Genomic DNA, 24241 nt, shown 5'->3' on the forward strand with positions numbered 1-24241 from the left:
TATATAGATTAAAGAATCCAAAAATTTGTCTCCCGGCTAGTCTTTTTGGATGAAGTCATGAATTGTGACAATTATACAACTTAGAGACTACTCATGTGAAGAGAGAGCAGAATCAGCCTAAATTCGATCTAGCAAATCTTGGCACTACTCTGACCTCCCTCACTCGCTGGAGTTCCAATTTTCCTAGGGATTTGATGCACTTGATGATCACCTCAAGGAATAACACCAGCGGCCATACTGTATGAACCCAACGCCCGGTCTCGATCCCAGCTTCAGCCCTTTTTTTTTTTTTTAGTACAACGGTAGCTCACACACGCGAGATGTGGGTACAACCAACAAAATCAGAAAAGAGCAAATAACACAAAGACCGAGGCACAGACGCATGGTAACCTAGATGAATCCTTCTGAGTGGTGGGCCGCCAATGAGGCCACCTAGTCTGCTGCGCTGTTCACCTTCCTGTAGATATCTGTAGCCCATAAGAGGCCATCCTCATCTAAAAGGACGTAGCAGGATATTCGAACTCACATTGAGACTTTCGCTCCGAATCCACTTTATCACCGTAGTTGAGTCTCTTTCAAGTACAATGCGGTCTGCACCCAGCACCTTAGCCTTCAGTGGGTCAAGTTAGGGCGCTGGAGCGGGTGAAGTATCAGCCCAGGAGACGCACCCAACCCGCTACATAAATTTGTCGGCTGGGCCGCTGACCGGCAAGAAGCGGCGGCGTTACCTTCGACAGCGAGTCCGTCGAGCAGGGATCGATGGGGGAGCGGCGCTACAGCAAGCTGGAAGAAGCCCTCGAGATCAAATCCCTCCGCCGAATCATCAACGCCTACCTTAAGTAAATAACTCCAATCTCTCCTCCTCCTCCTTTCTCTCTATCTATTTCCCCTCTCCTTGCTGCTGCTATTGTCTCGACGTTTGCCCCATTCTGCTCGCTTTTTCGAACAACTTTTCGTCCTGCTTTCTTTTCCCTGTTTCTTGGAATTTTGATGTTTCTTGTGATTTTGGTTTCATCGATTAGCTTATAAGTGAGACAGTCTTTGTATCGCTGCTGAAAGGGATGCGGACAAGCATCCGCAATTTTTTCTCCAGCTTGGTCTTTTTGATTTTTTTTTTTTTTTTTGAGTCCTGATAGTTTATAGCATTTAAGTGGTTTCTCTAATCGTATCTATTTTGCTGAGCCCTAGGATATGAATACTTTTCCTGTACGTGCCTTTGTAACTCGAAGATTTTTCAAGGTTTGTGCGATGTAGGAATTCTCTTAGACTTATGCTCAAACATCATGGATGCGAGGAGACGGACCAATTAAGAGGGCATTAACAAGAAATTTCTTAACTCTCCCCCATTTCGGTAGAGCGACTCTTGATCTCTTCGTTAAGCATTATATAGAAGCTCATGAAAGTAGTCAACAGTTGAACATACCTTCAAATATTAGTAAATCTTAGATATCCATTTTTTTGGACCGCTACCCTGGCCAAGTCTTAGGATGTGGTTAGGCAGCTATTACCAAGGACTGGACGGAAAAACTGCCTTTTTTTCAACATGACATCATTTTTGCAATCCTGATCTCTCTTCATCTATCATGCTATGGATCATAAATTTCTTATTGTGGGGAATGATTTTTTTCTTTTTTGCTTTCTGCTCGATCATTCATCCTATCCAAGAATATTTTACTACTAAAAATTTACTTTGAGTATAGATAATTCGATTTTGGGGAGAAAATTATATAGTTGTTCCCCCTATTTTTTATTCTACAGCTGTAGACAAGATCGTTCCCCTGTATATTGCATGACTCCATACATCATTACCATTCATTTACTCATACAAAATGGTTTTCTGTCAATTCAAGAAAACAAAACCATATGCTTGCATTACAATATTTATTGTGATTGATGAGCTGTCATCTTCCATGATTATTATGTAGAAGTCTTCTCAATGTCTATTTCTTCCTCCACACTTAAAAGTCTTCTACTCGGTATTCACCAAAATCTTTATAAAAGGACAAATTGCTATTTAGTGACATGAGGTCAGTTTCCCAAATATATATTGTTGGTTACCAATGGGGCTTTTTTTTTTTAAGCTTGTTTTTATTTATGTTCTCTTTTTATTTTGATGAATATGTAGTGTATTTTTTGGAATATAACCTTTAGGCATCATCATCTCTATTCATCTCTGTGTCCTTTTTTTTCCTTTACTGTAACATATTTTCAGTTATCCTGATGCTGCTGAGGCGGATGTTAGAAGATATGAAAGATCATTTAAAAAACTTTTACCTGCCGATAAGGTGAGTGTTTTCCATGTTAGATGACTTTGATTTGTCCCCACTTCAATTTTCCATTAATCTTTGTCGTCCTTTTGTCAGTTTTCCATGGATTAATTAAATCATTTTGTTATGTGAAATAGCAGATATTCTAATCCTACATTGGTTTATTGATGCTGCTATCTTCTGCCACTAGGTTTTTGCATGTTTGTTGCATTCATTGGGATCAATCTAGCTGTTGGCAATCATAAGGAGCTGCTTCCATTTTATGTAAACTACAAGCATATATTTATTTTCTCATGCTTGTTATGCAGGCACTTCTCTCTCATCTGCCTTCAAAATTCCGAAGACTTAGACAGTAAGTTAATTTTCAGACTAACATTGCTCAGATCATAATTCAGAATTCCATGTGCAAAGAAATTTAATGTGGTGTTTAGTCATTGTATGCTTGGTCACAAAAAAATACAAAAAAAATTTAGAAAGAAGCCTGCCAACTTATCTTCATGGCAGGAATATGTTCGCATGCTTTCTGGACTGGTCACTATATTGTCTAAATGTGAATTGGAGGTTATATACTTAATCCAATGTCTATATTGTCAAAATATGAAATGGAGACATATACGTAATACTGTGTTTTGGAACTCAAAGACATTCTGTATTTCTAAGTTCATAAATATCATACAAAGCTTTTCTTATCTATGTTGTATTGAGTTTTTGTTTTGGAAGATCATGCATAATTAACGACTAATATTCATGCATTTAATGTACATGGTCCCTACCTTATAGCACTATCAAATCATAAAGTGTTTAGTATTGTCTAGTGGACGTGGCTCCCAAAACACACATTATGATTCTCGGGTGGGCTTGGAACCTGGAACTACATAGTGGATGTGCATATCTAGGGCACATGTTGGCTTGCCACTGATCACAACCAAGGTTTCAAATAGCAGTACTGGACATTGTACTGATATTTTGTCTGAACAATATGGTATTGTGTATTGACACATGGTGCGTGACCGCATCCTGTAATGACATAGTGTGTACTAGTGACAGAAACCTACTAGAATGGTACTGACAATACTGTAACATTCATAAAGTATCTTTCTTGCGGTATTTGAAATCTTGATCACAACCTTGTGCTTCAATGCTGCCTACTAATTGGTGGTGGTTTTGGTGGTGAAGATAACCAAGGATTGTAGAATGAAGAAGTGATGGGGATGAAAATTCTTGTACTTACATTAAGCTTGTTGAGGATCTATATCCAAGTTTGTTAAACTAAAGAAAGATGCTCCTTTTGTATGGGAGATATATGATGTATCTGATTTTGTTACTCACATGAGGGTCTCTAGTTTATGAGTGTTTAAGTGGACATTGCTTTTAGGATATTATCAGAATGAAGATATGCATATGCTTTTCGTTTAAATGACATACAATATGCTTTACTTTATTGGGCTTGTTATTTTTCCTTTGATACTCATTCGAGAGTGCTTTATTCTTCTCCTGATGATGATGCTTGCACTGGATTCTTTAGAGCTTCTGAGTTGGCAAGCTTCCTAAACTGGTAACCCTTGTCCAAGTTGGATGGTTGTAACAATCTGGTATAACATAAGTGTGCATGTAAAAACATACGATTTGAAAATTACATGCTTCATGATCATTTCTGATCAAGGTTTGTTTTAACTTCTTTTATCCTATTGCTTGAATTAAACAAGTATGAAGAAAGACTGCCAGTTACATCTTTTAAGATGCAGTATCTTTTTGCTTATGCATGTGATATTTCTTGGGGAACATGAACGTAGAGGCAGATCCTGATTGGTTAGTTACTTTGCAGGTGCATATCTCTGAACACACAATTTATTATTAGCATGCTTCAGGTAAATCTTTTTATCATTTTTCTTCTGACTAACCATTTATATTTCATCAACCATGATCGATGTTAGTTATCCTGTACTTGAGAGAGAATATTTGTTATCTGGTTGCTTCTCTTGATAAAAGAGCTGTTGGAATTATATTCAAGTACATACTGAGCTCTGCAAAAGGTCGAAACAATAACGTTTCCTCTGTGATTATTGCTCCAATATGATTCTACAGGCATTCGAACCTCCTTTTGACATGAGCCAGGATATAGATATTGATGAACATGGGAACTTAAAGAATGTCTCTGGAGATCATCTTCATACAGAAGTCTCTTCCAGCTCTCAAGAGAGAGATATTTGCACAGGGCAGCCTGTTTCTGCTACTGGAAGCATTGTTTCTGGGCTTGAATCATCTAATTTCTGCAGTGGGAATGATGTAACTCCTAGCTCTCAGAAAAGCAGTAACGAAAAAAAGGTGCTACACATGAATCATCTAAAATACTTCATGTTCTGTGAAATTCTAGTACATGGTTTCTGGAAAAGGCTGCCTGGCACAGGTTACTGTCAGGAATCTTCAGTACCATTTCATTTAGAAATTTGACTTCTGTGGATACGAACAGGAGATCAATATGGAAAATCTGTGCAACTCTGTTGCGGACAAATCTTCTACTTCTGAACACCACACAGAATCGTGTATTAGTGGAGATGACGTCAATGTTACTGGTGATCCAGCTTCATGTTGCCATGATTCTACTGATAATGGAAATGTAAGATGGTTGTATCTGCAATTTAAACTATTGTTTGTTTGTCCATAATTCCTTCATCAGACTAAAGTTCTTCTGCAAGCATCTGCATGCTTTTCCTGGGCGCTGAGTGTCGCACCATCTTTGTTAAGTTTATGTCAGAAGTGGAAATTCTGGTCATGCTGAGTTGTACAGATTATGATTTGCTGTAGGATAATTGTACTATGGTAGTATATAATTTTCTTTCCTTGTCTTTCATGTTAGTGTTTTACATATTTTAGGTTACTTCACCACATGATTGGATGGATCGATCATTGGAGTTGAATGTCCCTCTAGTTGATGTTGACAAGGTATGGTTTCTGTGCTATGCATCATTTTTGGATAATGTAGCTGCTCTGCGCTTATTTAATTAAAAGGGTTTCTATATATTTCAAGAGTAACATGTAAATGGAGTATACTTTCTTGATAACACCATAAGAATACAGATGGGTATGCTATGGAGCAAACTCTTACTTGGAAGGTTCATAATTTTTTAAAGTTGGTCATCAAACGTAATGTGAGTCTTCTATGAGGTGCTTCGACATTCTTGGCTTACAATACTGAGTGGGTGTGTGTAGGATTCGCTAAGATTAGGTGTTGGCCAAGAAATTATATACCTGATTACAACTAAAACCATTACAATTATGGGACATTCTAACAAGAAAAGAAAGCAACACCAAGGCAAGTGGATAACATAACGCATTTGCAAGTGAAACAAAAAAACAAACTAACCCCCACAATATAATTCCTACACTATTGCAATAATCGTACCACCATTTTTTGGCTCGCATTCTCCATAATTAACATCTAGTCAATTATATTTGCAAGATATCCTATGCCTAGCCACTTGGGTCTGAACTTGTTATCCTTTTCTGGCATCGTTGCCCACCATTTTTTTCCTTATAATTGTTAAATGAATAGTTAGGCCAAGTTTATTGTATCCTTTTGCATTGCCTCCATCTAAGCTGACATAAGCTTAACCCCCATTTTTGCCTCACTTGTTCATAATAGTGGCCACCTCCATATATGCACCTCTCTCATCTTTTGTTTTTATAGATGATATTATCCCTATTCCTTCTTTAATGGACTTAAACTTTAGACCCTTTTTTTGAAGCATTCTTGGGCTTCATATAACGTTCTCTATCTCCTCCATTGTACCAAACATCCAGACATATATCTACACTTGCCACACAAGCCTGAATCCTTGTAACACTAAGGAGTGCAACTTGGTTTGGGCGCATTGAACCTGCCTGCCCAACCCACTCATTAAGTAGGATCAGGTTGAGATTTTATAAATTTGGGTTGGACTTGGGCTCGAAAATCGCAACTTGATCTTAATAGGGTTGGATTAGGGTTGTTCTTCAAACTAACGTAGATTTGTCCTTGATAAATCCCGAACCAACTCAACTAGACTTAATCTAACCTTACCTGACACAATATTTAAATAAATAAATAATTCATATTTATATTTCTAATTTATATTTATATTTTATATATATTATTTATATGTTATATAGTTATATCTCTAATCTTGTTAAATTATATGTAAGTGTACCATTGAAATTTTTGAATGATTGAGGTCTCGATTCATTCGACCAATGTTAATCCAATAAGAATGCTCCAAACCTTTTGCTTATCTTAGAATTCCTACTGAACCTGATTTAACCCGATTAACATGGTACAACGGAACTCAACCCAACTGACCCAACTTCACTCAGCTAACCTGATCGAAATTGAATTTAGCTTAAGATGGGGCGAGGTTGGGTTAGAGAATTCCCTACCCAGGACAGGGTTGGATTGGGTTGGGTTAGGGTTGAGAGATTTAGAGATTGGTTTGGTTAGTTTCCCTCAACCCAATCCAACCTGCTTGAGTTGCAGCCTTATGTAACATAGATATCTAGCATTTTGTATCATAGAATTTTCCATTGAGTCTGCTGCCAGCACCTTTTCACTATGTGTAGTAAGTTCTAGTTTTACTAAGACCACTGTCAATTATCTCCCAACTCCATTCCATACTAGATATGAGGTATTATGAGTTATTCCTTCAATTCATTTTTTGGTTAATCTTCCATTGAAGTTGCATTTCATATTCCAATTTGGTCTTTGGAGTAATTGACTGACATCTCTTTATCCTTGAAAATTTTACTTTATGGGCCAGTTTTGTGTTAATTGTTGCTTGTTTTGATCTCTTGGATTTGCCTAAGCATCAAATCCTTTGCAAATATTGATTTTCTTAGTATGAATTGCATTTGCTTGTCACAAACTTTAATCTTGGTTCTGCCATTTGTAGTATGGTTTAGGATCTTCAATGAGAGTTCTATGCCAATTTGATCCAAGAGAGGGAGTTTCTTTAAAGGCAAAGGGGAACTAGCAGAGAGGCCAACATGCCTTTGTTCGTCTCAGCATGAGACAATCATCTGTAGAATTTTGCATGTTTCTTGAACTTTTAAGAATTAAACCACTCCACTCATGTCTTCAAGCAACTTCATCGTCTAGGATCACATTCCATCTATTAGTCACCTAATGCAATCTAATTTCACTAATAAGCTACTGATCCTAATGCAATTTAATTTTACTAATAAGCTTACAAACTTGTATTGGAATATCATCTGGTCCTTATGCCTAACTATGCATAAATCCTTTGAAGCTTGGCTGCTTGCCACCACTTTGGCCGTAATAATCTCACAATGCCCCGTTTCTCCATGTCAACTCTAACCCTTCTTCAAGGTTTATTGGACAAGTCATCTCCATGTTAAGGGTTTGCTTGCATGTGCAAACAAATTTTGATATTTCCTGAAATTCAATGATTTTTGAAATTACAAGTCTTAATTTTATAATAGTGTTGTGTGTTTGTGTAATGAAATTTCATGAAAGTCCTAAAAGTAATTTATTTGTGAATTTCTACTTTGAGCAGAATGTTTCAAATTCATTTTCCTTTCGTCACATTTCACCATTTTTGAGCCTCCTTCATTTAACAACCTAATGCCTTATGTAAAATATCAGCTTCCAAAATTCAAAAATTTTGAATCTAGGAAAAGAGTAAACATATGATTTTGAGACTAAAGACATTTAAACACAGCCTAGATAGTATTTGTATATTTTTTTCCACCAAAACTGGCTGTGCGATTTGTATTTTTTGCTCTTTTTTATTAGATATTTCATCGATATCTTTCTCCCCTTTTCATGCCCAAATTATTACATAAATATCATCATCTGCTTTTATTTCAGCTGTATGCACTGATGGTTTGCCCTCTTTCTAGAAATATAGTGCAACCGTGACAATCTATGTCAGTTTCTTTGAATTCTTTGTACCAACACGTTCCCATAAAGGTCTCCTTGAAGATGTAAAATTCTGTAATGTAAGTGCTTTCTGGATCTTTAATCCATCCTCTGCCTATACTTACCTTCAGCTATAAGAGCTGACACATTCTAGTAAGTATAAATTTACTGCTCACAATCAATCGCTTGCCTGTACTTCTTTCAAGCACCATGATTATTTTTGAATTTTTGAGACGTGGTAAGTCTTTTAAAGGGAAAAATGCATCAATATACAACAGACTACATGGCTTTGTACGGAAAGCTGGAAAATAATAAGGTCTGAAATGTCCCAAGCACATGGTTTCTTTATTATGACATCAGCCTTGGTCATAGTATCATGCTGTGTGACAATGCTGCTCCCTTGAATTTAGCGTTTGGTTCACATAGCACATGTATTCTATACCTTGTCTAGTTCTTTTACTTTAATTTAACTATTCATAATCTTAAGATAATAATAAATAATTATAATTGGTACTTGAAGAGTATGTGACAGCAATTCTTTCCTTGATATTACCAATATAGATCTGCAGTTTCCAGTTGTATTTAATACATTTTAGAATTTTTTGGTTTTTTACATTAATTGGCATATCGTTGTAGCTGACAAGTTATTTTGACTATCCTATTGCTAGCATGCTTTGGTTCACTACATGTAATTTTTTTGATGATTTTGGCTCCTGTTTTAGTGTATCCTTTGGGAATGTGCTTTATTTACATTCTTAGCTCTCTAAAGCAAGGTCTGCCATATCAAGTCCAGCACCTTGTACTGACTGTATTATATCATACCGATAAGGTACTGAGGTTCGGTTCAGTATATGAGCTGAACCAGTCTGTATGGTTTGAACCAAGCAAAACCACCCCGTATCGTCCACTACCGACTTGTTCGGCGGCACCATTTGGCATGAGGATTTTGTTTGATCCATTTTAAATTTTAATTGGAATTTGAGCTTCATATATTTTTTTAGTTACTCTCATCTCTATTAGGACTTCTGGTTGCTTGTTTTTCAAAAAGAACACTATATGCATGTCTTCTTTGGAGAATTCAACTCATGCCTAAATACTTCTTATGCCTTTTTTTTTTCCCTCTCTTTCTCGTGTCAGGTAAGATGTATCATAAGGAACATAGTCAGAGACTGGGCAGCAGAGGTACTTATCTCTTAGTGGCTTTAGTATGACACGTACTTCAAAGTTGGATAGTTCTTTTTTATTTTCCACAAACTTTCCTTTAATTGCAAAAGGATTTTTTTTTTAATTTTTGTTTCTTATTATTCCATAGGGTCAAAAGGAACGTGACCAATGTTATAAGCCTATCCTCACAGAGCTTAATCGCATATTTCCAGGTCGATCTAAGGAAAGGTATTCTATTTCCATTAGCAGCCACTGTTAATTTTGCACTTTATCTGTTAAACTAAGAAGGCATGGAATGTTATGGTAAAACAAATTATAGAGGATACAGAGCTTAACAACATCGAAAAATATTTAAGTTTTGAATCTGGTATATGCATATGTTATTCTGTAATTAGTTTGAGAGAGAATTTTACAAGGAAGAAAATAGATGAAATATGATGATGTTTTCTTGAAATAGAGGTGATGCCATAGATAATTGATACTTTACCATCTTCATTGAATCATACCTTCGACCAATTTTCTCATGACTTCCTAGTTGTTTAGGCATAAAATTTGGCAGCATGCAGAGTTCCTTGCAGTTATTCTAATATCTTCTACATTTTTTCCCCACCTGATCTCAAAGATCCTACCGATCTTTTGTTGAGACATTCTGCCATGCAAGGTCTGTCATCCTAACCCTTACAATCCCATACCAGTAAGGTACCGAGTATGGCACCAAGGTTTTATTTGATATATGAGCCGAACTAATCCTACGGGTTCAAACCAAGTGGAGCTGCCCCGTACTTGGTGGTATGGGTCGGGCAGTACTATAGTTGGAAGCATGGTCTGCCGTACCGGTCCGGCCTGGGACCGGTACCGGATCAACGTGAAATCCAGTACCGGTAGTTTATTGTTGAAAAATCGGTACGGAACCGGTACGGGACCGGTTCGGACCGGTACGCCACCGGTTTCGTACCAGTCCGGGCCGCCACCGGTACGGGACCGATTTCGTACCGGTCCGGGCCGCCACCGGTACGCCGACCGGTACCGGTACGGCGGACCTTGGTTGGAAGTGAGAAAAAAGTGTTGAGAGCTAGTCTCGGTGCATGTTACATATCATACCTTATTGAACTAGTAACATACCAGTGTGATCCCCAATACTGGTCTTATGAACTTTGTTACCACGTATGTTATATGAATGAAGCAGTGATACTTATCATATAAATTGGGAACAATGCCTTACTGTCATTAATTAGTGGTTATTTTAACCTATATTTTTGAGCTTTTGTAGGCCGCCTTGTTGTTTAGTTCCTGGTGCTGGACTTGGGAGACTAGCTTTGGAAATTTCATGTCTTGGTATGCAGAAAAGTCTACAGCAGAAATAAATAACTACTTTTCTTACTTTGTTGCTTAGTAGTGACCACTCATTGCCTTCATTGAACAGGTTTTATATGCCAAGGAAATGAATTTTCATATTATATGATGATCTGCTCAAATTTTATCCTCAACCAGTAAGTTGGTTATTAAGATTGCTTTTTGAGTTGTTTCATCTCGTTAACCTTGTAGACAATTAGAAGATCAGAATCAAATATCATGTAATTCTTCATTCTTCATTCTTATGCAATCCAGTTAAGACAAATACTTTGTTCTTTTATCAGTATTCAAGTGGCCAATGAATGGACGATTTATCCTTGGATCCATAGCAATTGTAATACTCTTTCAGACAGGGACCAACTTCGGCCCGTTTCATTTCCAGATATTCATGCAGCAAGGTATTTGTTGCTTACCCTATGTTCATTTTTCTTATAATGGTGTGACTGTTAATCTATTTTTTTTTCTTCTATGTAATATTTTTTTTTTTTAAAGAATCTCTGAAGGCCATGATAATTGTTAGTATATTTTAGCCATGTTTTCTTGTCGAGGACCTCCTATCATTCATCCCATACTTGGTGGTGCTTTCATCACTCTGAATCGGAAGAAAATTAAATGCCATTTGATGGGCTAATGGTGCTTCAAAAATGTAGGTGAAAGTAAAGCACGTAAAGTTGTAAAATGAAAGGCTCTACTAATTGGAATTTCGGACTACCTTTGTTATAAGTTGTACCATAAACAACCAACCTTATTCCATTCACTTTGTCTTTATTATATAATTTTTTTGACCTGTTTGTTTCCATCAAAAGTCAAGGCTTTATTTAATGCAAGTCTTTTGGATTTTTCCTCACCATATATCCTACCGGCTCCTCATACATTTTTCCTGATTCACTTTCAGAATTTATAACCCTCTATTTTTGGACTTCTTATGGCCCCTCATTGGCCAGTTGGTTATTCATCACTTTCTCCATGGTTCGTGTGACTTCAAAGTTTAACATGGGTTTCATTTTCTTTTGTTGCAAAAGATTCTTTTATTCATGTGACATCTAAACAAGTTCCAAAAGACAGAAGATATTTGAATCTTATTTACCATGTATCATAAAATGGATGGACCATTACAAGGTGAAGTCGTCCATAGTTTTCATACATAATCTGTTATTTACTTGTGTTGGACAGTGGAAAGTGGAAAATCCTGTCTATAAGGGCACACTTGGCTCACAGAAGCCCATATTTGGAATTGACTTAGGTTGGTGATTGTACCCAGTAAGTAACTGTTGGATGCAAATCTGAAGGCTCAAAGTGGTAGATTTGCATAATCTTGTGGATGGTGTTTCTTGATCTACTTCCTACCAAACGATATTAAGGACCAAATCAAGAAAATACCATCTCAATACTGCCTCCAACTTGCCATGCTCCACACTCTTTTCATCTTTCTCACACAAATATCATGAACTCCTCAAACATATTGAGGCCAATAATTCTAGGGTCCCCATCCAAAAGGTTAAAAACTTTAATTGTAAGCCATTAGTATTTGGACAAAAACTGATTAGTTGGATGCTTAATCTTTTAACTTAAATGGCATAGAACTGAATAAAGCTGGATGGTGAAAAAGCCTAAATGTTGAGGAAATGTTTATCAATATAAATTTAGCCCTTCAATGTTGTCAACATGGAAAGGTTCTGCTTTATTCTATAAGAAACCAGATCTTGTAACACTCCAACTATTGTCCTAATTCTGGCTGTACAATTAAAGACCAAGGCAAGGTGTAAGATCTTTACCTTGAGTCCGAGGCATGAGTGTCTGATGCATCTAATGGGTCTTGAAGTTAACCTAGTTCGACCATACTATACTGCCTTGACGCCTGGTGCATGGCATATCATCATGTAGGTATTGTTGGGTCCTGTGAACCATGAGTTGATACAGGGGGCGTACCATGTCTTGTACTGTACTAGTACATGAACAAGTCAGGGTTGATAACCCCAACTTGTTACATCATTGCATTAAGTTGCTGCATACCTTGCCTCAAATATCTCCACAAGAAAAGTCTCACTTGCAAATTTGAAATAATTTATCATTTACTGAACCACTAACTTATGGCCCCCTTCCAAACTTTGAAGATGCTTTCTGAGGATGGCAACCAAGAGCATCTACCATAAGGGGATGAGTGGGTCCTTCTAGGGGAAGATTGCAAGAAAACAGAATGCCTTTAGGAGAAGTTGTCTGTGTTATAACATTCTTGAACATGCTTTCCCTATCTCATGCCGGAACCATTCTTTACAACTCATAGATCCCCATGTGACATATTCTGACACAATAACAAGAGAAAAGGCCTTGTGTTGTGCCATCCACTTTTGAGATTATCACATTGATTACGTAATGTTTAAATAATAACTGATCTTGATCGCAAACTATTCTATATATAAGCTTTTCTTTAGATGGAAGTCTGCAAATTTTAATACAATAACAAGCAAAATGCCATGTGTTGTGCATCCACTTTTGAGATTATCACATTGATTACGTACCACTTTTGAGATTATCACATCGATTATGTAATGTTTAAGTAATAAGTGATCATAAGTGCAAACTATTCTATCTGTAAGCTTTTCTCTAGATGCTAGTCTGCAAATTTATTAGTAACAGAAAGGATGAAGATTGGTTGGATTGCTGCAGCATTATGTTTGTCCTTCAAATTTACCATCATATAATATCTATGTGGCCCTTCAAATTAACTGATAATATGTGGCAATGCCTGCCATTTCATTATGTGTGGTGAAAAAGGGAAGGTCATAAGAATTTAATAAACAACATGTCCTACATTTTCAAATATGAAGAGCACTTGTCATATGCCTCTAATGTATATTTATACGTATATATATACTTGTACGCAGTTGTGTCAAACAAGGATTGCCATACCGTTATCGAATGCCATACTGGTCGGCCACTGGTATACTTCCAGTTTGGTACTGTACCGACAGATGGCATAGGGTGGCATATTGGTCATCTGACCAGTACGACATTTTCTTTATTTTTTATTTTTTGTTTTTTTTTTGTTTTTTAGTCTCTTTTCTTTTCATTTATTATTTTGATGATTATGGTTATTTAATTTATAATTTCGATGTTGTTCTAATATCTTTTTGGTCATGAAATGGAGTTGAAGTACAATTAAACTATTTATAAGTGAATATACTACAATGTAACAAATAGTGTTGATTTAATAGATTTAAAGAACAAAATACGTGCCGACATCTAAAATCTTATAGAGTGTCGATGTCCCTCATAGATATTAGGCTTGCGATCATAGTCTGGATTTGGAATATTCAAGCTTCTAAGAGAATTGCCTCATATTCCTGCATCCCATAATATGCGCTCGCTGAAGCCATCCTTAATACTAATCCTCTGTGTAATACTGGGTTAGCCATTTGAAGATCGTGACAATGAAATTTGACTCGTTAGTTGACTGAGGTTGTGGAAAATAGTACCCACTCGAATACGATGCCTGAGACGAACGATATCCATGCGGGCATAGCCTGGGTGTGTAGAAAAGGATTTGGTATATGACTCAGATCCAGATGCATCCAGATATTCTATTCCACATGCGAGGTCATCTGTAGTAGCAACATCATGTTCTGAATGACCTCGAAGGGTCTCTCTTATATAGAATGATATGCCTGCGGGCTTTATCAAGTTATGCATTGTGGTCTGCATCCTGGGTAGCTTGAGTGAATCGAGGCTCCTAGTGAATCGATGATTCTAGGCTATGAGTCATGCTAATCGTGCCACATCCACTGCTACCTCCCTAGCCGCTAGATGGCATCATCGTTGGAACTGTCATTATCATTGGTATTGCGAAACGATTTGGAAAATCGGTCATTCAAGTGCTTCCTAGTCTCTTGAGCAAATTGACTCCTCATCATCATCTCTCTCCAATGGAGCTACAGTTCTCGTTCTTTTTTCTTTCTTGTTGATCTGAGGAACTACCTCCTTTTCTTGGATGCTCCTGTCTGCATGGCTTTGTTTGGTAGATTGACTGCACCCATCATCCTAAGTAGATCGGGTATCGTGGTGGCTTCTTCTCGGATCAAATCTCTGGAAGGATGTATCAGACATGGAGTTCTACAACGACCAACTTCTGTCTAACCTCTGTAACTGCTCGATTGGATGTGTCATTCTATCCATCGTTTTGTATCCACCCCAGCCTGGCTGGTCAAGAAGGTATTGTGGCTCATTTAGCTCTAGCTGTGGTTGATGGCCCACAAATCAACCAATTATCTAATCTTCATAATCATATTCAAAGTTATTGTGAAGTGGATCATCATAATTTAGGTCCACTTCCTCTTTAGTACACTTCAATTTTAGATGTAGATTGTTATGTATATATATAAGATCATTCAAGCGCTTCTGCATGAGACGATTATTCTGTTTGTTGTGGATAAGGATGAAGATAAACTAGTTGCGCTCACAGCCATTAGAGAATACTATCTGAAGTATCCATATATAATACCAATTTTTTATTTTTTGTATTATTAAAATTTTAAATTATTTTTAATTTAAAAATTATACTTAATTAATTAAATAATGGTTAATTATAAATATCAAGAAAATTAATTTTAATTTGGATCAGCGTAGCATCTTATGAGGGGTGCTACATATATTTTTCTTAGCCTATGGCATGCACAAATGACCACTTATTTTTCAGATTTATTTAAATTTGAGCCTAGTTCTCTATGCGTATGATCAATGCCCAAATTTACATAAATTGCTAACGAATTGTGATAGAAAGTACCCAAACATGCTACCAATTTTATAGAAATTTTTTGATCACTATTTTATTTATTGTTATTTTTTAATATGAAAATATATACTTTTTAATCTAAAAATTTATAGACTTATCAAAAAAACTATAACTTTGCTTGCATTGCATAGATCATCTGTAGAGCTATAGCATATCATGAAATTACGTCAAAATCTAAAAAAATGGCATGATTTTTCCTCATTTTCATCCTTTTTTGCTGATTTTCAACATGGAAAAGAAAAAAGAGAGGAGAGGGAAGGGGAGAGGGCCCTTTACCTATTTTGGGGTTGCATCTAAGCTAAATCCATGAAAATCCACCATTTTCCTGATTTTTTTTGGTCGAAAAAATAAGGGAGGTGAGGCGGAGAAGGCATGGGAGGCCATCTCCGCCTCCCTCTCAATCATTCAAGGGGAAGGGAGGGCCGAACTACCCTAAATCAAGCCAAAACAGGTGCCCATACCTTCTCCGTCTCCCTCTCAATCATTCAAGGGGAATGGAGAGCCGAACTGCCCTAAATCAAGCCAAAACAGGTGGTTCGACTTGGTTCGGGCCTGAACCACCATTTCAGGCGCTATTTCGAGCCAAATGGTTGTACTGTCTTAGTGTAGGGGCGGTATAGTTCGGTATGCCTCAAACTGGGTAGTTCAAGCGGTTTGGCATTTCATGTTGTCAAATGTGCATATCTTTGAGCTTCATTCTGACTATTAGAAATGGGGATCAAACCTTAAATACTACTGGTGCAATTGATGTGATGAATTATCTAAATTAATCTAGTTCATCAATGATATGCAACATCTGAAATGTCAAGCAAATATAGAGTTTATGTTTTGGACTCTTTTCACTATCTTATCATGCATTGAGTGGTGGCAGGTTTGTCATTTTTCCATAACAAGATAAATAGTTTATTTTTGTTTATGGTTTGGAAGAATCTAAATTATTTAAATCGATCCATGTGTTTGAAGTTAAGTTGATTATGATTAACAATGTGATTGTTGATTTATACACCCCACATATAAAACATACATTTTCTTATTGAAATCCATTTGTTTTATGGCTACTTGATGCATTGACGAAAGAATACTTAGAACCATTTTCTTTCTGGTTCTTAGGTATTTTAAATGCTTCATATTATCATTTAAGCCATTAGATTATTAATTGCCTAAGCACTCTCAGTTTGCAATACAATGTGATGGTTTGATGATTCTTGTTAATTTTGTCATTATTTATAATGTAGGTAAAGTCTGACATCCATATTTTTGCCAATCAGTGTTAAAAAATGGTGGGTAGAATTGTTATTCTGTGTTTGCCTATATATTTGATCCTTTATTTTGTTCCTTCTATAGAAATGTCTGTATCCAATAACACGGCTTCTTAGCATTTTTGTCCTTGTTGTTTGACGTGTCTTATCCTCTCCTCTTGTTACTATTGCCCTTAAATCACCAACAGTGCAGGAATTACTGAAGGCTTTTCTATGTGTGGTGGTGACTTTGTTGAGGTCTACAATGATGAAAGTCAAGAAGGTATAATCAGAATTAGATTTTAAGAAGAACAGGATGGTAAATTTTCCGTGCATAAGGAGGTTCAAAGTATGCCTTTAATGGGTGTCAATTTTATGATTAGCTTTATGATCATGCTTAGAAAATCCTTTTTCTTTGAAAAATAGGTACACAATGAAAACTCAAACTTCGCTTTAGACCACAAAATTAGCACATCAGTAGTGTGTTGGAATTCCAGATTGTAGTTTAAGTAATCAAACATGCATTTTCAAAGCCAGTGGCTGATTTAGACAGGCCTAATGTAAGCTGTACATAACCTTTTGGCAGGAATCTCGTAAGTTTATGTTATAGAGTTGGGGCAGCTTTATAAATGAGGTTACTACAAGTTGTTAGAAAAGAGATGGGAAAAAAAGAAGGGTTGAAGAGTTACTCTTCTTTTGTTGCAACTCTTGCTAGGAACTCAATTTTCACTCCTTGTAATTTCCCCATGACTTGAAACTAAGGGCTCGTTTGGTTCGCGGGAAGTATTTTTCCTCCTAGGAATATGATTCCTGGGAATCAGATTCCTAGGAAGAGGATACCTAGGAAAGTACTTTTGACATGTTTGGTTAACCATGGGAAAGTGACCAATTTCCAAAGTGCTTATGTTTGGTTGACCATCCACTTTCCTAGGAAAGTTATGTATAATTCCTATTATGCCCTTAATAAAAATTAGGTCTTTAATGCCTCTTTAATGTTTCTTTAATGCTGAAGGGTCTTTTTGGGAAAAAATAAAAAAGGAGTGATTCCCACCTCATGGGAAAGTAACTTTCCCATGTTTCTCATGGGAAAGACTTTCCCATGAAATGTGGGAATCATATTCCCATGGGAATACAACTTTTCCATCTCTCTCCTTTGAAAACTCCAACCAAACAAGAGGCATTTCATTACTTTCCCGTTGACCACACTTTTCCCCCTCCTTTTCCTGCGAACCAAACGAGCCCTAAGGACACAAGAAGTCATCTTATTAATCTGTGGGGGATTCACAAAGCTGACTGCATATGCATGGGTCAACCAAGCCATGCTCTTTGCGCCCCCCCCCAAAAAAAAAGTTAAATCTTATGCTGTATGTTAAACATTTGAAAGCTTGCTGCAGTCTGTTTCCTCCACTGTAAGAGTTTGATAACTAGGTGTCGTTTAACTTTAATCCAACAGGGGTTTCTCTGGATTTATTTCAGGTCACATACTTTAACACTATAATTGTGCTGAAATTCTTTCATATGCTTACTGCACTCCTTTTGTTCTTGCAGCATTTTGGGATGCTGTTGTAACATGTTTCTTCCTGGATACGGCACATAACATTGTTGAATACATTGAAATAATATCAAAAATTCTCAAAAGTGGAGGAGTAAGTTTTTTTGAAACTGTTTAGAATAAACTTCTGCATTTAGTAACTTTTCAAAGATTCCTGAACCTTACCAAGTTTTTCTCAAAATTTGATTTGTAAGCAGATCCAGTTTTTTAATCAATGGTTTTTGTGCCTTATTTCTTGGTAAGTGATAAGTATTATCTTCTAATGGTATGAACGATTCATACTTGTTATATGAACAGGTCTGGATAAATTTGGGCCCTCTACTTTATCACTTTGCAGACTCATACTCACCTGATGATGTATGTATATATAATTTCAACCGCAGATAAGATATATAATGGGTTGATTTTTTTTACTTAATGAGCTAGCTGTAACTTGTTCTCCTCTGAAATTCAGGAGATGTCCATTGAACTCAGTTTGGAAGATGTGAAGAAAGTTGCTTTCCACTATGGATTTGAATTGGAGGTATCTGCAATTAATTTTTAACCTCATAGATTTTAGAGAAGTTCCGTGATTCATGTTTCCACGTATTTGTTCCATGAACCACAGATGGAGAAAATCATTGAGACGACTTACACTGCAAATCCTCGGTCAATGATGCAAGTAAGCTTGTTATCCTTTTGGTTAATATGCACATGATCGTATATCATCAAAGCCAAGCCTCCTTATTCTGCCAAATCACATAAAAGTAGTAATTGTCTAGGTCAAAGTATGCGGAACCGACTGAACCGATCTACCGGTGAAGACTGGTATTGGTTGGAACCGGTACCGAACCGGTTCTGGAAAAAAAAAGAAAAAAAATACGCGGACGCGTCATGCTACAAAGTGGCATTTAATGCAACTCTGCCACATTAAAAGCCCACGCGGGGCAGTGCGTGGGCTCGCTGCTGCCTCGCGTGGGCTCGCTGCTGCCTCACGTGGGCTCGCTGCCCCATGCATGGACCATGATTCCCATTGCGTGGAACGTGCGCAGGCGCGAGTCGGGGACGCGTTTCCCCACTCGCACCCGCGCCCCCGCCCCCGCCCCCCGCGTGCGGGCGCGCTCCCTGCGGCCTATCTCTCTCTCTTTTTTCTTTTCTTTTTTTTCTTTCTTCTCTTCTTCTTTCCGAGCTCCCTCTCTCTTCTCTTCTCCTCTCTTTCCCCCCTTCTCCTGCGAGCAAGGGAGGTCTTCTTTCCCGCGAGGTGCTCGGGAGGAAGAAAGAGGTCCGATAGTGCAAGAGAGGTCTTCTTCCCCTATCTCCTTGCGTGGGCTCGCTGCCCCGCTCGTGGACCATGATTCCTACTGCGTGGAACGCGCGCAGGCGCGAGTCGGGGATGCGTTTCCCCACCCGCGCCCGCACCCCCGCGTGCGGGCGCGCTCCCACGCAGGGGCACTCCCTGCAGCCTATCTCTCTCTTTTTTTTCTTTTCTTTTTTTTCTTTCTCCTCTTCTTCTTTCTGAGCTCCCTCTCTCTTCTCTTCTCCTCTCTTTCCCCCCTTCTCCTGCGAGCAAGGGAGGTCTTCTTCCCCACGAGGTGCTCGGGAGGAAGAAAGAGGTCTGATAGCGCAAGAGAGGTCTTCTTCCCCTATCTCCTCTCCTCTCCTCTCTTCCCCCTTCTTCCCGGCGAGTACCGGTGCGAACCGCACTGGTTCACACTGGTACAGGCAAGAAACCGTTCGGTTTGAGGTCGGAACCGAATTCCATGGTTATACCGTACCGGTGGAGGCCGGTACCGGTACGGTACAGGCTGAATCGGTCGGTTCTGACCGACCGGTTCAGCAAACTATGGTCTAGGTGCTATCAAAGTCCTGAGCTGGTACCTATACAACCTGGTTTTGATTGTGAAATTCTAAATAGCCCTTGAGCTAGACTGTATGGATGACACGACTACCCTACACTTTAATTCTCGTCATGATGCCAAGTGCACATGCATAGACCGAAGTTCTCCAATTTCTAAGAATTCTTATATTTTTATGTTATTGAAGTATAAGTTTTGGCCAAGTATTGTACAATGCTATTGTAACGGGCAGACATCTCATTGTTGCTTCTGAATTGCAGAATCGATACTTTGCAGCCTTTTGGACAATGAAGAAGAAACCAGTGACATGAAGTTACAGTTCTTGGGAGCTATATGTGTGCCATTAGCATTCTTCATAAAAGCAATTTACCAGATAGAAGTGCTAGCTTTCATCGTGTTAGTCTAAATGCAGATTCTATAGCCTTAGTAAATGAAGGGGCAAAAAGGACAGGTGGGATACATGAAAAGCTGTACTTGTTTGGTCACATGGAATGCTTTACCTTGGTACTTCAAATTATGAACTTGAAATATTACCAGTTATAAAGTATCTTTGGGGATGATTTATTCGATTAAAAATCATGGTTGGATTTATTCAGATATCAGGTTTCTTCATGTATTTGTGATTTAAACAATCCTCATTAACCACTGCAGTGAAACAGGATTTCAATTAATGTTGCATGGTAAAATTGCACACAAAATGCAAAAAGATGTATGTGGAGACTCGGTAGGAACTATTTCGAGATGAAAATTTGAGTTGCTTGTTCCAGTCAGCAATTTTCTTTGAAAATTGTGCTATGCAGGCAGTCAAACCCATTGAAACTTTTAATTTGTTTGGGTTTGAGGATTATCTACCTGACTCAAATGCATATTAATTACCTGAATGCATGCATGTATATGTACATACGTACATACATACATAGACACACATTAAATGACTATTTTTTCTTATTTTATTAACTCAATTTCTATTTGCTTCTTCTAATTGCATCGATGCTTTATTTCTATAATTATTTATTTGGTGGGACGATGTCCCAGGAAAGGAAGGATTGTTTTGTGGATGACTATTTTTTTTTACATTTTTTAGTATGCATTTTGATTAGAATCGCATTCTATGGATATGATTCTACTGGATATATCTTCTTCATTTTGTCAAAAAATGATTTTATGGTATAGGTGTTTATGACTCTCTATTTCCTCAGGCATTATGACTTACTACAATGATGCTGCATTATGACTTACTACAATGATGCTATCCATAGATCAAATAATTTTACAGATTAGATTTCGCATGTTAATGGTCTCGCATTATTAGTCAGTGAACAATTTATCAATTAGTTAACAAAATGCTATGGTTCTTACATATAATTTCTTTATTTATTTAAAAATAATTTGTTGAGACCATGCAGTTTTTTCCTATTTATCTTATAAAATAAATAAAATATTATAAATGAAGTGCAATTGGATGAATCCAACTTATTCTTAAAATATACGATTTGCACGTACCTTCTTTCCAAAAAAAATCAATACACCAAACACTACACATTTATTAGATTTGTTGCTAAAATATCGGTATTAAACCCAAAGCTTCCATACGTACATATTGCTTTCTTGCACATACATATGCGTATAAGTATGCATATACATTTATATAATATAACTTTCATTATATATTCGTTATTTGAAAAATAAAAATTAACGACATTTTAGAGCATGTTGAGTATTTATACTTGACTTTAAGTAAAGTCTCATTTTTAAATTTTTAGTTCATTAATATAGTTGATTATCAAGTGCTCATAATTTACAATTTAAAAATTTTGCAGTATGTATTGGATACTTCATAAAGTATGGATTTTTTTAGCTTAATTAACTTCTTAAAATATAATATTTGATACCTTATACATGCTCAGACCTGATCTCCACCAGTTTAAACCCTGTACACAGTTTTGTTACCCCAACCTAGATCCGAACCGATCCTTCAATGGACTCGGTATAAAACAAAGTTTAGCCCAAAACCTCAACAGAAATAGGCGCAAGACTTGGACCGATCAGATGAGTTAGCAACCCTAGCCATGGAGATTACTCTTTGGCCTGATTTCCAGATTAGCCAGTGGCCTTGTGAATTATGAAAAGTACTTTGTATCATCTGTCTCCTATGGTCTTCGACTCACGGCACATAGTTTAGTGCTCCTAACATGCAGTCGCATTTTGGATTAAATTATCAGCATATATGAGCCAAAATGTTATTTGTCTGCATGTAAATTGGACATCCTTGGCGATAGAATTGTTAAATCTAATAGGTAAATTTGCTGTTCTTCATCACACCAATGAAAAGAAGCTGTTCATCGAAATCAGCTTTGCAAACTACGAACTTCTTCCTCCTAGATTCTGCTTGGATGTTCTTTATTTCTGTCATTTGTGTCACAAACTAATTGAAAGGCCTTTAGGGGCGATTCAATTGTTTGGCCAGAGTGAACTAGGAATGGCATTATATAATGTAGAGAACTCAATTAATAAGTATAAATATTTTTAGCAGGTCCTGCAAGCCTCTTGTATCTGGTGCTGTGGCAGGATGGTGTAGGACAAAACATTGATCATCTGTGCTTGTTGGCGGATTTCTCTTAGTTTTTCAGTGAGCTCTTTTGCGAGGTGAAGGCCATTGGGCTTATGAAATGGGTTGGGCTGGGAAATAAATCTAGTCATGCATGTGTCATGTCTCTGTAATGGCAATGTTTGGGCCTTGGGGGCGTGACCCCACTTCTATTTCTAAAATTCTCTCTGAGAAAAAAAAACAGGACTTCACCTCTGAATGTTTACTTTGTGCTATCTCTTAATTTCTTCCATGCATTGCACATATCAGAGTACATATTTAATTAAAATGACACTTTAGCCCCAATTACTTAGGCCTTTTATTTGTACGCATATATTCATGAGTCTTCAAAATACTACAGAAGATTCATTTCTCCCTGAATAATTGTTCAAATTTTAATGCATTTATCAGTAATTGTTTTACCTCCCTTTAAGAGAAATCACCATAAAAGTGGACATTTTGCTCTTGTAATTATGAAATACTTTTAGGTAATTTTTATGATCGTTATAAATTATTTCAAACCATCAACTTTTTCAAAATTGTAATTTTTCATCTTATAATACATGGGGTGGTTGTATTTAAGTATTTAAGATATCTAAGTGGAACTTTCCCTCCTGTTCTCTCCTTCCTCCGAAGTAAAAATCTTTTAGCATGTATAAGATAGGTTTTTACAGACTGCTGCAAGTTATTCACTACATTTGTTTTGATTCACATTACAACTTTACTGTACCTTAGTTTGTAATCCCCTGCTTTTGATGCATGCTTCAAAATTTACATTTGGACTTCATTCATAAAAGCATCCATAGGATGTATGTGAGTTGCACTTGTCTATCTACCCGTATATAATGCAAAGCTTTCGGAGTTTAGCATGCATTCATGTACCCTGCATATGGAGAGAGAGCCAAGGGGCTCTTTTTACCGATTCATCTGCAGGCAAATATGGAAACCACAATGATGCACAAAGAGCATGATACTATGGTTCAAACTTCAAAGAAGCGTGTGAAGCTAATGTCTCTTTTATCATATAACATTTTCTACCACCTATTTCATGTGAATCTTGACAATTGCTTAGTTTAGCATATGCTTAGATAGCATTGGACATTTAAACTCGAACGTTGCATTGGTTTTTAGTAGTAAGTAGATTCTACTTGTGAGGACCCATGCGAGCGTATGTTTAATCTCACATCAGTTATTCGTTGGAAAGATCCTGAATACTTATATAATCCAAAAAGTACCTTCCGGCTAGCCTTTTTGAGTGACATCCTAAATTGTAACAAATAATATCAGACCGAACCTGACCTGTAGTCTATGTGAACTAGGAGATACTGCAGCACGAGCTCATTGAGGCTGACTACAAGCTGATCGTGGTGCTTGTGATTAGATTTGAATGGATTTAGATCCTTAGCCCGATAAGGACGGTAGGGGTTAAACGGGAAGAGTATATGAGGGCCCATGCAGATACATATTTAGTCCTACATCGGATATTCGCCGGAGAGATTTTAAGTACTTATACAAAAATTAAGAAACTTATTTAAGCCATCCCTT

The 24241-nt window shown here is 37.2% G+C and overlaps 1 protein-coding gene across 1 annotated transcript; it reads left to right on the forward strand.

Annotated features, from left to right (window-relative positions):
* Positions 1-649: 649 nt before the first annotated feature.
* On the forward strand, positions 650-20807 carry LOC103709836 (carnosine N-methyltransferase-like). The gene is made up of 18 exons (XM_039114470.1): positions 650-839; positions 2213-2285; positions 2576-2619; positions 4093-4135; positions 4353-4592; positions 4738-4884; positions 5142-5210; positions 9316-9360; positions 9491-9570; positions 10613-10677; positions 10766-10832; positions 10980-11093; positions 16932-17005; positions 18271-18368; positions 18572-18631; positions 18729-18797; positions 18882-18935; positions 20370-20807. The coding sequence occupies exons 1-18, from the start codon at positions 760-762 to the stop codon at positions 20418-20420; spliced, it is 1473 nt and encodes a 490-aa protein (XP_038970398.1). The 5' UTR covers positions 650-759; the 3' UTR covers positions 20421-20807.
* The last annotated feature ends 3434 nt before the right edge of the window (positions 20808-24241 follow it).

Source organism: Phoenix dactylifera, chromosome 16 (genome assembly GCF_009389715.1).
Source record: "Phoenix dactylifera cultivar Barhee BC4 chromosome 16, palm_55x_up_171113_PBpolish2nd_filt_p, whole genome shotgun sequence".
Taxonomy (NCBI): domain Eukaryota; kingdom Viridiplantae; phylum Streptophyta; class Magnoliopsida; order Arecales; family Arecaceae; genus Phoenix; species Phoenix dactylifera.

Bases quoted from the DNA above. Each gene is read 5' to 3' on its own strand.
- LOC103709836 (XM_039114470.1), top strand. From the start codon at position 760: ATGGGGGAGCGGCGCTACAGCAAGCTGGAAGAAGCCCTCGAGATCAAA. The intron at 18,369-18,571 runs GTAAGTTTTTTT...TTATATGAACAG, and splicing joins AAATTCTCAAAAGTGGAGGA to GTCTGGATAAATTTGGGCCC. The intron at 18,632-18,728 runs GTATGTATATAT...TCTGAAATTCAG, and splicing joins ACTCATACTCACCTGATGAT to GAGATGTCCATTGAACTCAG.